Source organism: Ranitomeya imitator, chromosome 10, assembly GCF_032444005.1.
Source record: "Ranitomeya imitator isolate aRanImi1 chromosome 10, aRanImi1.pri, whole genome shotgun sequence".
NCBI classification, from domain to species: domain Eukaryota; kingdom Metazoa; phylum Chordata; class Amphibia; order Anura; family Dendrobatidae; genus Ranitomeya; species Ranitomeya imitator.
Genome location: NC_091291.1, coordinates 74,029,266 through 74,042,692, shown reverse-complemented (window position 1 = coordinate 74,042,692; position 13,427 = coordinate 74,029,266). Strand labels below are relative to the sequence as shown.

Here is a 13,427-nt window from a genome sequence, read left to right as displayed (position 1 = left end):
GCCTATGACCCAAAGAACACTGTCCCCACTGTCAAGCATGGAGGTGGAAACATTATGTTTTGGGGTGCTTCTCTGCTAAGGGCACAGGGCTACTTCACAGCATCAATGGGAGAATGGATGGAGCCATGTACCGTACAATCCTTAGCGACAACCTCCTTCCCTCCGCCAGGACATTAAAAATGGGTCTTGGCTGGGTCTTCCAGCAAGACAATGACCCAAAACATACAGCCAAGGCAACAAAGAAGTGGCTGAAAAAGAAGCACATTAAGGTCATGGAGTGGCCTAGCCAGTCTTCAGATCTGTATCCCATAGAAAACTTATGGAGGGCGTTGAAGCTCCAAGTTGCCAAGCGACAGCCTCAAAATCTTAATGATTTAGAGATGATCTGCAAAGAGGAGTGGACCAAAATTGCTCCTGACATGTGCGCAAACCTCAGCATCAACTACAAAAACGTCTGATTGCTGTGCTTGCCAACAAGCATTTTTTCCACCAAGTATTAAGTCTTGTTTGCCAGAGGGATCAAATACTTATTTCTCACAGCAAAATGCAAATAAATGTATATAATTTATACAATGTGATTTTCTGAATTTTATTTTTTATATTCTGTCTCTCAGTGTTAAAATTAACCTACCCTTAATGGGACTCTGTCACCTGAATTTGGAGGGAACAATTTTCAGCCATAGAGGCGGGGTTTTCAGGTGTTTGATTCACCCTTTCCTTACCCGCTGGCTGCATGCTGGCTGCAATATTGGATTGAAGTTCATTCTCTGTCCTCCGTAGTACATGCCTGCACAAGGCAATCTTGCCATGCGCAGGCGTGTACTATGGAGGACAGAGAATGAACTTCAATCCAATATTGCAGCCAGCATACAGCCAGCGGGTAAGGAAAGGGTGAATCAAACACCCAAAAACCCCGCCCCTATGGCTGAAGATAGTTCCCTCCAAATTCAGGTGACAGGGTCCCTTTAAAATTATAGACTGTTCATGTCTTTCTTTGTCAGTGGGCAAACTTATATCATTTATAGTTGGTAAATGTACAACTTATTGAATCCCCTTAATGATGAATTCTTCCTTACAATTGCTTCCCAACAAAGCAAGTAGAGCAGCACAACCTGCAGTACAAAGCGTAAGGCCTCATGTAAAGTAATTGCTAACTACTTGCATCAGTTTATGGTATAATTTGATCAATTTGTGGTATTTTGATTGCTTATTAACATTCACGGTCTGCCATTGGAACCACGTGTGTTAATAGTCTAAATCATTAGCATTACAGAGGCAAGTGACACGGCAGGCTCAACAGCGCAAATATGAAATACATGGGAAACTCCAAGAATTGCATGAAGATATACAAGATGAAAGAGATGAAAAACAGGCCATATATAATGGTATGAGCTGGTGAAAGAAACTGGGTGGAAGTGCAGGTAGTAATTTCAACTGTTGTAATCTTAGAATGTCTTTTATCTGAAACTAGCTGCACAACACCTCGTCTATTAACACCTATCTATCATTAGTTTCTACAAGCAAATACGATGATTTTATTCTAAGTTTCTTGTAGTCTACATGCCCATTTACAAGGACAGATAATCTGCAAATAAGCATTCATAAGAACGCTCAATCACGATCAGTGATCAATGTAAAGGCGCTTCCGATCAGCTAAAGAAAGAGCAAAAGACTCCAAAACTGATTGGATTAAATGATAGTTGTAGACAATTCTTCATCTGATAACTGATGCATGGGTGGCAAAACAATCATTTAAAAGCGACCCTCCGTCCTGAGACTGAATGATGACTTCTTTCATTGCTCATCTATAATAGTCCTACTTCGTTCCCTCCGTTTGCCTCATAATTCCTCTTCTGTTGATACTCCTCTTGGTATCTATTATGTACTGTGTTTTTGTTACGCTGTAATGTCTATTGTCTGTACAAATCCCCTCTATAATTTGTAAAACGCTGCGGAATATGTTGGCGCTATATAAATAAAATTATTATTATTATTATATTGGCATTCCGTACCTTCTGCTTCCAGGATGGCCATCACAGTGGTATAATTAGCTGAGTGCTCCCCAAGGCCAATGTGTGAGCCATCATGGAGGCATTAGGAACAGAGTAGTGATGAGCGAATATACTCGTTACTCGAGATTTCCCGAGCACGCTCGGGGGTCCTCCGAATATTTTTTAGTGCTCTGAAATTTAGTTTCTTGCCGCAGCTGAATTATTTACATCTGTTAGCCAGGCTGAGTACATGTGGGGATTCCCTAGCAACCAGGCAACCCCCACATGTACTTATGCTGGCTAACAGATGTAAATCATTCAGCTGCGGCAAGAAAAACTAAATCTCCAAGCACTAAAAAATACTCAGAGGACCCCGAGCATGCTCGAGAAATCTCGAGTAACGAGTATATTCACTAATCACTAGAACAGGGCGTTGATCTGAGCAGATGTAGCGGGAGGCAAATGGTGAGTACCAGGTAGTGTGACTACACATGAGCAATGTATGGTCACATTTTAGTCCCAGAGTGGTGGATTGTTTTGATTATTGTTCTTTCTCCACACCATATACAGTATATCTGCCCATGTGAATGGGCTATAAATGAGCGATCATCAATCAGAAATACACACTTCAACATATACAGTGGGTACGGATAGTATTCAGACTCCTTTAAATTTTTCACTCTTTGTTTCATTGCAGCCATTTGGTAAATTCAAAAAAGTTCATTTTTTTCAGGTTAATGTAAACTCTGCACCCCATCTTGACTGAAAAAAACAGAAATGTAGACATTTTTGCGAATTTTATAAAAAAGCAAAACTTAAATATCACATGGTCATAAGTATTCAGACCCTTTGCTCAAACACTCATATTTAAGTCACATGCTATCCATTTACTTGTGATCCTACTTGAGATGGTTCTACTCCTTCACTGGAGGCCAGCTGTGTTTAATTAAACTGATAGGACTTGATTTGGAAAGGTACACACCTGTCTATATAAGACCTCACAGCGCATGTCAGACCAAATGAGAATCATGAGGTCAAAGGAACTGGCCAAGGAGCTCAGAGACAGAATTGTGGCAAGGCACAGATCTGGCCAAGGTTACAACAGAATTTCTGCAGTACTCAAGGTTCCTAAGAGCACAGTGGCCTCCATAATCCTTAAATGGAAGAAGTTTGGGACCACCAGAAGTCTTCCTAGACCTGGCTGTCCAGCCAAACTGAGCAATCGTGGGAGAAGAGCCTTAGTGAGAGAGGTAAAGAAGAACCCCAAGATCACTGTGGCTGAGCTCCAGAGATGCAGTAGGGAGATGGGAGAAAGTTCCACAAAGTCATCACTGCAGTCCTCCACCAGTCAGGCTTTTATGGCATAGTGGTCTGCAATTCCTGACCTCCTTCTCTCCTCCATGCTTATTTGCTCCTCACCCAATCGCCTCCAAGACTTCTCCCGAATATCCCCCATCCTCTGGAATCATGTTCCCCAACACGTCCGGTTATCCACCACATTTGGATCCTCAAAAGTATCCTGAAAACCCACCTCTTCAAAGAAGCTTACAGCCTGTAATGACCAAACGGCCACCTCAACACTATCGGAGCTACTGCAATCCCCGACCTACTGTCTCCTTCCCCATAACCCTATAGAATGTAAGCCCGAAAGGGCAGGGTCCTCTTCCCTCTTTACCAATCTGTCATTGTTAGTTTGTTTACTGTAAGTGATATTTGTATTTTGATGTAACCCCTTCTCATGTACAGCACCATGGAATTAATGGTGCTATATAAATAATAATAATAGTGGCCCAACGGAAGTCTCTCCTCAGTGCAAGACATTTGAAAGCCCGCATACAGTTTGCTAAAAAACACACGAAGGACTCCCAGACTATGAGAAATAAGATTCCCTGGTCTGATGAGATGAAGATAGACCTTTTTGATGATAATTTTAAGCAGTATGTTTGGAGAAACCAGGCACTGCTCATCACCTGCCCAATACAATCCCAACAGTGAGACATGGTGGCAGCATCATGCTATGGGGGTGTCTTTCAGCTACTGCAATCCCCGACCTACTGTCTCCTTCCCCATAACCCTATAGAATGTAAGCCCGAAAGGGCAGGGTCCTCTTCCCTCTTTACCAATCTGTCATTGTTAGTTTGTTTACTATAAGTGATATTTGTATTTTGATGTAACCCCTTCTCATGTACAGCACCATGGAATTAATGGTGCTATATAAATAATAATAATAGTGGCCCAACGGAAGTCTCTCCTCAGTGCAAGACATTTGAAAGCCCGCATACAGTTTGCTAAAAAACACAAGAAGGACTCCCAGACTATGAGAAATAAGATTCCCTGGTCTGATGAGATGAAGATAGACCTTTTTGATGATAATTTTAAGCAGTATGTTTGGAGAAACCAGGCACTGCTCATCACCTGCCCAATACAATCCCAACAGTGAGGCATGGTGGCAGCATCATGCTATGGGGGTGTTTTTCAGCTGCAGGGACAGGACAACTGCTTTTCATTGAAGGAAATATGAATGCGGCCAAGTTCAGAGATATCCTGGATGAAAACCTTTTCCAGCGTGCTCTGGACCTCAGACTTGGCTGAAGTTTCACCTTCCAACAAGACAATGACCCTAAGCACACAGCTAAAATAACAAAGAAGTGGCTTCAGAACAACTCTGTGACCATTCTTGACTGGCCCACCCAGAGCCCGGACCCAAACCCAATTGAGTATCTCTGGAGAGACCTGAAAATGGCTGTCCATCAATATTCACCATCCAACCTGACGGGACTGGAGACGACCAGCAAGGCAAAGTGGCAGAGGATCCCCAAATCCAGGTGTGAAAAACTTGTTGCATCATTCCCAAGAGGACTCATGGCTGTACTAGATCAAAACGGTGCTTCTACTCATTACTGCGTAAAAGGTCTGAATACTTATCACCATGTGATATTTATTTTTTTAATTTAATACATTTGTAAAAATTACAAAATTTCTGGGGGGTTTTTCAGTAAAGATGGGGTGCAGAGTGTACATTAATGAGAAAAAAATGAACTTTTTGAATTTACCAACTGGCTGCAACGAAACAAAGAGTAAAAAATTAAAGGAGTATGAATACTTTCCGTACCCACTGTACATGTTAAAACAAGCTCCCAGAGGCTGATACTGTGCACATAGAGATATGGAAAATCTATAGGTAGATAGACCAAATTTATATCAGAAGGATACTCCATTGTCATATGTCTGTGTAATACAAGCATTGCGTTATACATCTAAAATAGAAGGAGTGTTTAGCTTACTGAACACTAAATTCTGAAGTCATAGGTAGCTATGAGTCAATACTGTAGCTATATGTTCCTTCAATTACGATTCAATTCGATTACTGCAACATTTTTTCAAACTGAGTGTTTTTGGTTTTACTATTCTCTTTTGTGTCTTCAGGTTTCTTGGTGGTGTGTGAACATGATCATACAGACTTGTTCACTGTGCAAGTAGCCCATGTGTTCCTGTTTCCATAATTGTTCTCTTGTGTCTACAAGACTGGGGAGTTCCACCACTCCTCTTGGGCTATCTGCACAAAAGCGTTCTACCCTGTATGCACACATGGATTTTTCCTCTCTGAACCCTGTTCACACAGGTTATATACAGATGATCAGGTTTTTAAATACATCAGATAGGGATTGCATACATTAGTTAGGACTGCTCTGATAAGGGTATACCGTGAAGATTGGTAGAGCAGCTTAGTATACATTTTTGGCAAAAAACGTACCAACCAAATACCCTGTTTTTTACATCTTTTACTAGCACTTGCGGATTACTGCAACATTTTTTCAAACTGAGTGTTTTTGGTTTTACTATTCTCTTTTGTGTCTTCAGGTTTCTTGGTGGTGTGTGAACATGATCATACAGACTTGTTCACTGTGCAAGTAGCCCATGTGTTCCTGTCTCCATAATTGTTCTCTTGTGTCTACAAGACTGGGGAGTTCCACCACTCCTCTTGGGCTATCTGCACAAAAGCGTTCTACCCTGTATGCACACATGGATTTTTCCTCTCTGAACCCTGTTCACACAGGTTATATACAGATGATCAGGTTTTTAAATACATCAGATAGGGATTGCATACATTAGTTAGGACTGCTCTGATAAGGGTATACCGTGAAGATTGGTAGAGCAGCTTAGTATACATTTTTTGCAAAAAACGTATCAACCAAATACCCTGTTTTTTACATCTTTTACTAGCACTTGCGGATTACTGCAACATTTTTTCAAACTGAGTGTTTTTGGTTTTACTATTCTCTTTTGTGTCTTCATGTTCCTTCAATTGTATATAGAGGCACAAACAGTACTAGATGACTTACATCTCAGAAAACCGGTGACATGCAGCATCATGTATTGTAGTGCTACCTCCTACAGGGGACACTTGAGCACCAGTGTTCTTCCTCTTGGAGGGAAGATAATTTACATTACTTTCCTATAGCTACTCCATCTGCCATGGTATAAAGACTATGCACTCTAATATCGCACCCATACATGTTATGTGGGGGAACATTGACATCTAATATTCAGAGAGCTTTTCACATTGTTTGTTGCACCACAGAAATGACACGGCAGCATCAAGATTTGGAGCAGCGGAACTCAGCCCTTATACAGCACTTGGAGGAAGAGGTAGCAGAACTAAATCTGCAGTTAAGTGAGTATACTTCTCATGTACAGAGGTGAATTTTGACTACATATGCAGTTAGGTCCAGAAATATTTGAACAGTGATTGAATCTCTGTGATTTGGGCTCTGCATGCCACTATGATTTGAAATGAAACAAACTGAGATGCAATTGAAGTAAAGACTTTCAGGTGTTCGTCCTTTATAGTCGAATATGACCATGACTTCAGGCTTAGAACGGAGTTAGTAGTTATGGGTCCGGAGGTGGCTGTTGAGTCCAATCCAGGCCCTGAAGGTTTGCCCACATACTTGACGTAAGGAAGCAGATGTGGTCAGTACACCAGATTCTACTTGTGCCTTGCAGACAGCGCGCTTTCTTTTTGTGTCAAAGATTTTCCTATCTTCTGCTGCACGTGCTCCTGAGGTGATCCTGCCCCACCAACCTAGACGATCCAGGGCAAGCTGTTCCCATTCATTGGTGTTGACTTCCAGGTTTTTGAGAGACACCTTAAGGCAGTCTTTATAGCGCTTCTTGTGCTCACTAACTGCTCACTTTCCTTGGCACAGTTCTCCGTACAGCAGTTGTTTTGGTAGTTGGCTGTCAGGCATTCTAAACACGTATCCAGCCCACCTAATGTGGAGGAGTCTGCAGCGGCAACTCATGTGGAAATGATTAAGCTGTTTGGCATGCCGGCTGTACACTGTCCAGGTCTCGCTAGCATAGAGAAGTGTGGTGAGGACCACCGCGCAATAGACCTTCAGCTTGGTGGTAAGGCTGAGTCCCCTTCGCTCCCAGACGTTCTTATGCAGTCTCCCGAAGGCAGCACTGGCTTTGGCAATTCTGTTATTAACCTCAGCATCTATGGTTACTTCACGGGAAAGTGTGCTGCCTAAGTAGGTGAAGTTATCAACTGCTTTGAGTTTTTTTTCCTTCACCATGATACGTGGCTCCTTTGTTTAGTTTTCCTGGAACCGGTTGATACATGACTTCGGTTTTTCCAATGTTGATCTCGAGACCAAAACTGTGGTAAGCTTGCGAAAAACAGTCCATTTCATGCTGCATCTGCTGTTCCGTGCTAGCATTAAGTGCACAGTCCTCAGCAAATAGTAATTCACGGATAACAGTCTCATGCACTTTCGTAACCACCTTCAGGCGTTTTGGGTTGAATAGCTTGCCATCAGTCCTGTACCTAAACTGGATTCCAGCTTCACAGTTGTTAAAAGGCATCACTTAACATTGTAGAGAATAGCATACAGCCTTGTTTTACACCGTTTGTTAGTGGGAAAGCCTCAGATTCGTCTTTATCGTTCAGAACCTTCATCATCATGCCATCATGGAACTGCCGGACGATTGAGATGAACTTGCTCGGGCAGCCGAATATTGCCATGATCTTCCACAGGCCGTCTCTACTGACTGTGTCGAAAGCCTTGGTCAAATCAACAAAAGTTACATAAAGGTCACGGTGTTGCTCCTGGCACTTTTCCTGAAGTTGACATGCTGAAAAGACCATATCTACTGTTCCACGTTTAGCAACGAAACAGAGGCGTAGCTAGAGCTTTTGCCGCCCGGGGCTGTTCCCGAGTTTGGCGCCCCCCCCCCCCTCCCCCGGCTCAATACACACAAAGGTTACCAAAAATGGTTTTCCTGTTTTGTAGAACTTAAACTGGGCCTAATGGTGTCACCCCCACATGCCAAACCTGTGACTTAATACCACCACACCGTGACCAGACCACATAGTGACCGAATAATACTACATACAAGGGACAAATACCACAACACCATTTCCAGACCACATATTACCACCACATAGTGACTGAATACTACAATACTGATCAGTAATAAAAAAAAAAAAACACAATACTATCACTATAAGTGCCAGTATTCACAGGAGATCTGTACTTAGTATGCAGTGTCTGTGTAGAGGTAATACAGAGATCACTGGTGACATTGTACACAGGACCGCTGTATATAGTATACAGTGTATAGTGTCAGTGTATAGGTAACACTGACTCACCAGTGACGTCTCTAGGTGAAGTCCTTCATCTTTCATCCAGCACAGACAGCCATCATTCCTTCCAGCCAGGACTCGTTTCTGCAGGAAATAACACAGTAATCTCGAGCTCCGCTTGCAGAACACATTACTTAATTTTTCACAACTTCTACATTACACCACATGAAGACAAAAAGGCGATATAGTGTCACTCTGCACAATAACAGTACCGCCCCCCCATTTAAAACAGTATACTCAAAAAATAAAATAAATACATCACTGCAGTAATAATATCCCTTAATTAGCCCCTATGGTAACACTATTCCCCACCCTGGCCCCGTTTATCTCATTCCTGGCTCCAGCCATATGTTCTCGTATCCTGCCCTCATGACTATCCATTCTACACCATATGATCTCCCCATCCTGCCCCATATGATCTCCCCATCCTGCCCCACCAGCCTCCATCGTATCCGTCCTGCCCCATGATCCAATCCTGCCCCGTGTCTCCAATCATGCCCCATGTCTCCAATCATGCCCCAAGTCCTGCCCCCAGTGTGTCCAGCAATCTGCCCCAGTGTGTCCAGCATATTACCCCCATGTTGTCCAGCAATCTGCCCCAGTGTGTCCAGCATATTACCCCCATTGTGTCCAGCATATTACCCCCAGTGTGTCCAGCATATTACCCCCAGTGTGTCCAGCAATCTGCCCCAGTGTGTCCAGCAATCTGCCCCATGGTCTCCTGTATTGCCCCAGTGTGTCCAGCATTCTGCCCCATGGTCTCCAGTATTGCCCCAGTGTGTCCAGCATTCTGCCCCATGGTCTTCAGTATTGCCCCAGTGTGTCCAGCAATCTGCCCCATGGTCTCCAGTATTGCCCCGGTGTGTCCAGCATTCTGCCCCATGGTCTCCAGTATTGCCCCAGTGTGTCCAGCAATCTGCCCCATGGTCTCCAGTATTGCCCCGGTGTGTCCAGCATTCTGCCCCATGGTCTCCAGTATTGCCCCAGTGTGTCCAGCATTCTGCCCCATGGTCTCCAGTATTGCCCCAGTGTGTCCAGCAATCTGCCCCATGGTCTCCAGTATTGCCCCAGTGTGTCCAGCAATCTGCCCCATGGTCTCCAGTATTGCCCCAGTGTGTCCAGCAATCTGCCCCATGGTCTCCAGTATTGCCCCAGTGTGTCCAGCAATCTGCCCCATGGTCTCCAGTATTGCCCCGGTGTGTCCAGCAATCTGCCCAATGGTCTCCAGCATTGCCCCCAGAGTCAGACATAAAGAAAAAAAAAAAGTAAAATCCTCACCTCTCCCGTTCCTAGTGCAGGTCCGGTGCAGTCAGCGTCTCTCCGGCTCTGCGACGCTCAGGATAGAGAGGCAGAGCGGCGCGCACAGTAGTGACGTCATCGCGCCCTCTGCTCTGAGACGTCGCAGAGTCAGAGGACGCTGTAGCTGCCGGCGCCGCAGGAACCAGGAGAGGTGAGTATAGAGCGGGGGGCGGGGGCCCAGGGGCGGGGGGAGCCTGGTCGTGGCGGCGGACGGCGCCGCCCGAAGATTTAAAGGGGCGTCTTTTTTTTTTTTTTTCCTTTCTCCTGCAGCGCCGGCCGCCCCCCGCATTGTGCTGCCCGGGGCGGGCGGACCGCCCCCCCCGCACCCCTCTTCCTACGCCACTGCACGGAAACCACACTGGCTTTCGGGTAATATGCCTTGCTCAAGGTGATGTAAAAGGCGGTTGAGCACGAGACAAGCCAATATCTTGCATGCAGTGGACAGAAGGGAGATGCCTCGATGGTTGTCACAAGATTGGCGATTACCTTTCCTCTTGTATATGTGAATTATGCTGGCATCTTTCATCTCATCTGTTGCGGAACCTGTTCCTTTTTCCACATATACTGGAATAGTTTGGTCACCGTTTGCATTAGAGCAGGGCCGCCAGCTTTATATACCTCAGCAGGTATAGCATCATTTCCGGGTGCTTTTCCACAAGAAAGTTGTTTTACTGCTTTTCTGACTTCAGCTCCACTTGGAAGAACTTCAAGGTCCTTGTTGATTTCTACCTGGAGCAAGCAAGCAATAGCCTCATTATTGATATTGGCAGGGCGATTAAGAATATTATTAAAGTTATTATTAAAGTTCTCAGCCCACCGTTCCAGAATTTGTTTATTTTCTGTCAGTAGCTTAGTTCCATCTGCGTTAAGCAGAGATGAAGAGCTTGATGACTGGGGTCCATATACAGCTTTGAGCACATCGTAGAAGCGTTTCTGGTCATGGGTATCTGCATAGCCCAGAATTTCATTGGCCGAACCAGTCTTGATTATTTCTGGCTGCTGATCCGAGATGCTCCAGAGCAGTATTATAAACAGCATCTCTCAGAATTGTCCACTGTTCCTCAATGCCAATCTCCTCTGCCTACAGTATATTTAACAGTCTGCCATCAAGGTCATTGGCAAATTCCCTTGCAATTCTTTTATTTTGCAGCTTATAGATATTCAGCCTCTTTGTCATTTTCTGCCATTGGGGTCTCCTCATAGGCAGGATGCGGAGCCTGCACTTAGACACAATGAGGCGATGGTCAGTCCAGCAGTCTGCACCACACATGGCCCTCGTCACTCTAAAGTCCATCTCATCCCTTTTCCTGTCAATGATGTAGTCAATGAGATGCCAATGCCTCGAGCGTGGGTGCATCCATGATGTCTTCTTGCGTGTGGTTAAGCGGAATAAAGTGTTGGTGATGACAAGGTCATGTGTGGCACACATCTTGAGGAGCAGCAGGACATTACTGTTACACTTGCCAGTGCCATATCTCCCAATGACCCCTTCCCAGTTTTGATGGTCTGTTCCCACTCTGGCATTAAAGTCTCCAAGTATAATGAGCTTGCTCCCGAGCAACCAATGCCGTTCTTCTCTCTGGTCTGTCTGTCTTAGTATTATCCAGCAGAGTTCTCACATTCCATGTGCCAAGGTTGAGTACCATCATTTTCTTTTTCTTTATTGTGTTGACTGCTGGGAAACCCGCCTGCTGCGGTAGGCTGGCCAGGTGAAATGAAGCAGACTATGTTTGAGGCACCTTTTCTAGCCCAGTCCTCAATTGAGGTGAGCAGAGTGATCCTGAACAGGACTGCTCAGACACCCAGGAGGCTGCCGAACTCCACTACTGCTTTGGTCCAGTGGGGAGCTGTTGTGAATTCCGCTCTTGTGCTCCCTCCGGTGGTTTTAAGTGGAATGGCTGCTCCTTGGATTTAGCAGTCTGCAGCTGCATCCACTGATTGTCTCTCTGCTCGGCTATTTATGCCTGGCTCTTCTTTTCAGCCAGTGCCACTTGTCAATGGTTCCTGGTTGGATTCACATCTCTCTTGGATTTCCCTGATATCCTGACCAGTTCAGCAAAGATAAGTCCTTTCTTTGCTCTTTTCTGCCCACATGTTGTGGACTTATTCGTTCTGTGCATTCTATGTTTTCTCCAGCTTGTCAGTATGGATTAATTCAGTTAAGCTGGAAGCTCTGGGAAGCAGATTTACCCTCCACACCTTTAGTCAGGTGTGGAGATTTTTGTAAACTCTGTGTGGATTTTTGTAGTTTTTAATACTGACCGCACAGTATTCCGTCCTGTCCTATCTATCTAGCTAGACTGGCCTTCTGTGCTACATCCTGGTTTCATTCTACGTATGTCTTTTCCCTCTCCACTCACAGTCATTACTTGTGGGGGGCTATCTATCCTTTGGGGATTTTCTCTGAGGCAAGATAGTTTTCCTGTTTCTATCTTTAGGGGTAGTTAGTTCTCAGGCTGTGACGAGGTGCCTAGGGAGTGACAGGAGCATCCCACGGCTACTTCTAGTGTTGTGTCGAGCTTAGGGACTGCGGTCAGTACAGATACCACCTCCTTCAGAGCTCGTTCCATGTTGCTCCTAAACCACCAGATCATAACAGGGAGCGACCATATGGCCTGGTGTTGTGAATTCTGTTGGCAAGCTCCCTCCTGTGGTCATGAATGGTACTTCGGCTGGTTCTGTCCATGGGCTTCCTCTGGTGGTTGTGAGTGGAGCTGCGGCTTCTGAGTTTCCTTCCACAGGTGACGAGGTTAATTCGTTAGCTGGCTGCTCTATTTAACTCCACTTAGATCATTGCTCCATGCCACCTGTCAATGTTCCAGTATTGGTCTAGTTCTCTCCTGGATCGTTCTTGTGACCTGTCTTCCCAGCAGAAGCTAAGTTCCTGCTTGTTTTTCTCTGGTTTGCTATTTTTCTGTCCAGCTTGCTATTTTGATTTTTTGTCTTGCTTGCTGGAAGCTCTGGGACGCAGAGGGAGCGCCTCCGCACCGTGAGTCGGTGCGGAGGGTCTTTTTGCGCCCTCTGCGTGGTCTTTTTGTAGTTTTTTTGTGCTGACCGCAAAGTTACCTTTCCTATCCTCTGTCTGTTCAGTAAGTCGGGCCTCACTTTGCTAAATTTATTTCATCTCTGTGTTTGTAATTTTCATCTTTACTCACAGTCATTATATGTGGGGGGCTGCCTTTTCCTTTGGGGAATTTCTCTGAGGCAAGGTAGGCTTTATTTTTCTATCTCTAGGGCTAGCTAGTTTCTTAGGCTGTGTCGAGTTGCATAGGGAGCGTTAGGAGCAATCCACGGCTATTTCTAGTGTGTGTGATAGGATTAGGGATTGCGGTCAGCAGAGTTCCCACGTCCCAGAGCTCGTCCTATATTATCAGTAACTATCAGGTCATTCCGTGTGCTCTTAACCACCAGGTCCATTATTGTCCTTACCACCAGGTCGTAACAGTACAGGTGGCCCAAAGTATTAATGCATCTCAAAAGAGGGA

The 13,427-nt window shown here is 44.9% G+C and overlaps 1 protein-coding gene across 2 annotated transcripts in view; it reads left to right on the top strand.

Moving 5' to 3' along the window:
- DRC12 (dynein regulatory complex subunit 12 homolog) overlaps window positions 1-13,427 on the top strand; it is a 65,605-nt gene that overhangs the window by 37,623 nt on the left and 14,555 nt on the right. For both annotated transcript variants that reach the window (XM_069741394.1, XM_069741393.1), the window contains 2 exons: window positions 1,266-1,385; window positions 6,574-6,666. In XM_069741394.1, the coding sequence (XP_069597495.1) occupies window positions 1,266-1,385; window positions 6,574-6,666 (213 nt within the window). The remainder of the gene's footprint in view (window positions 1-1,265; window positions 1,386-6,573; window positions 6,667-13,427) is intronic.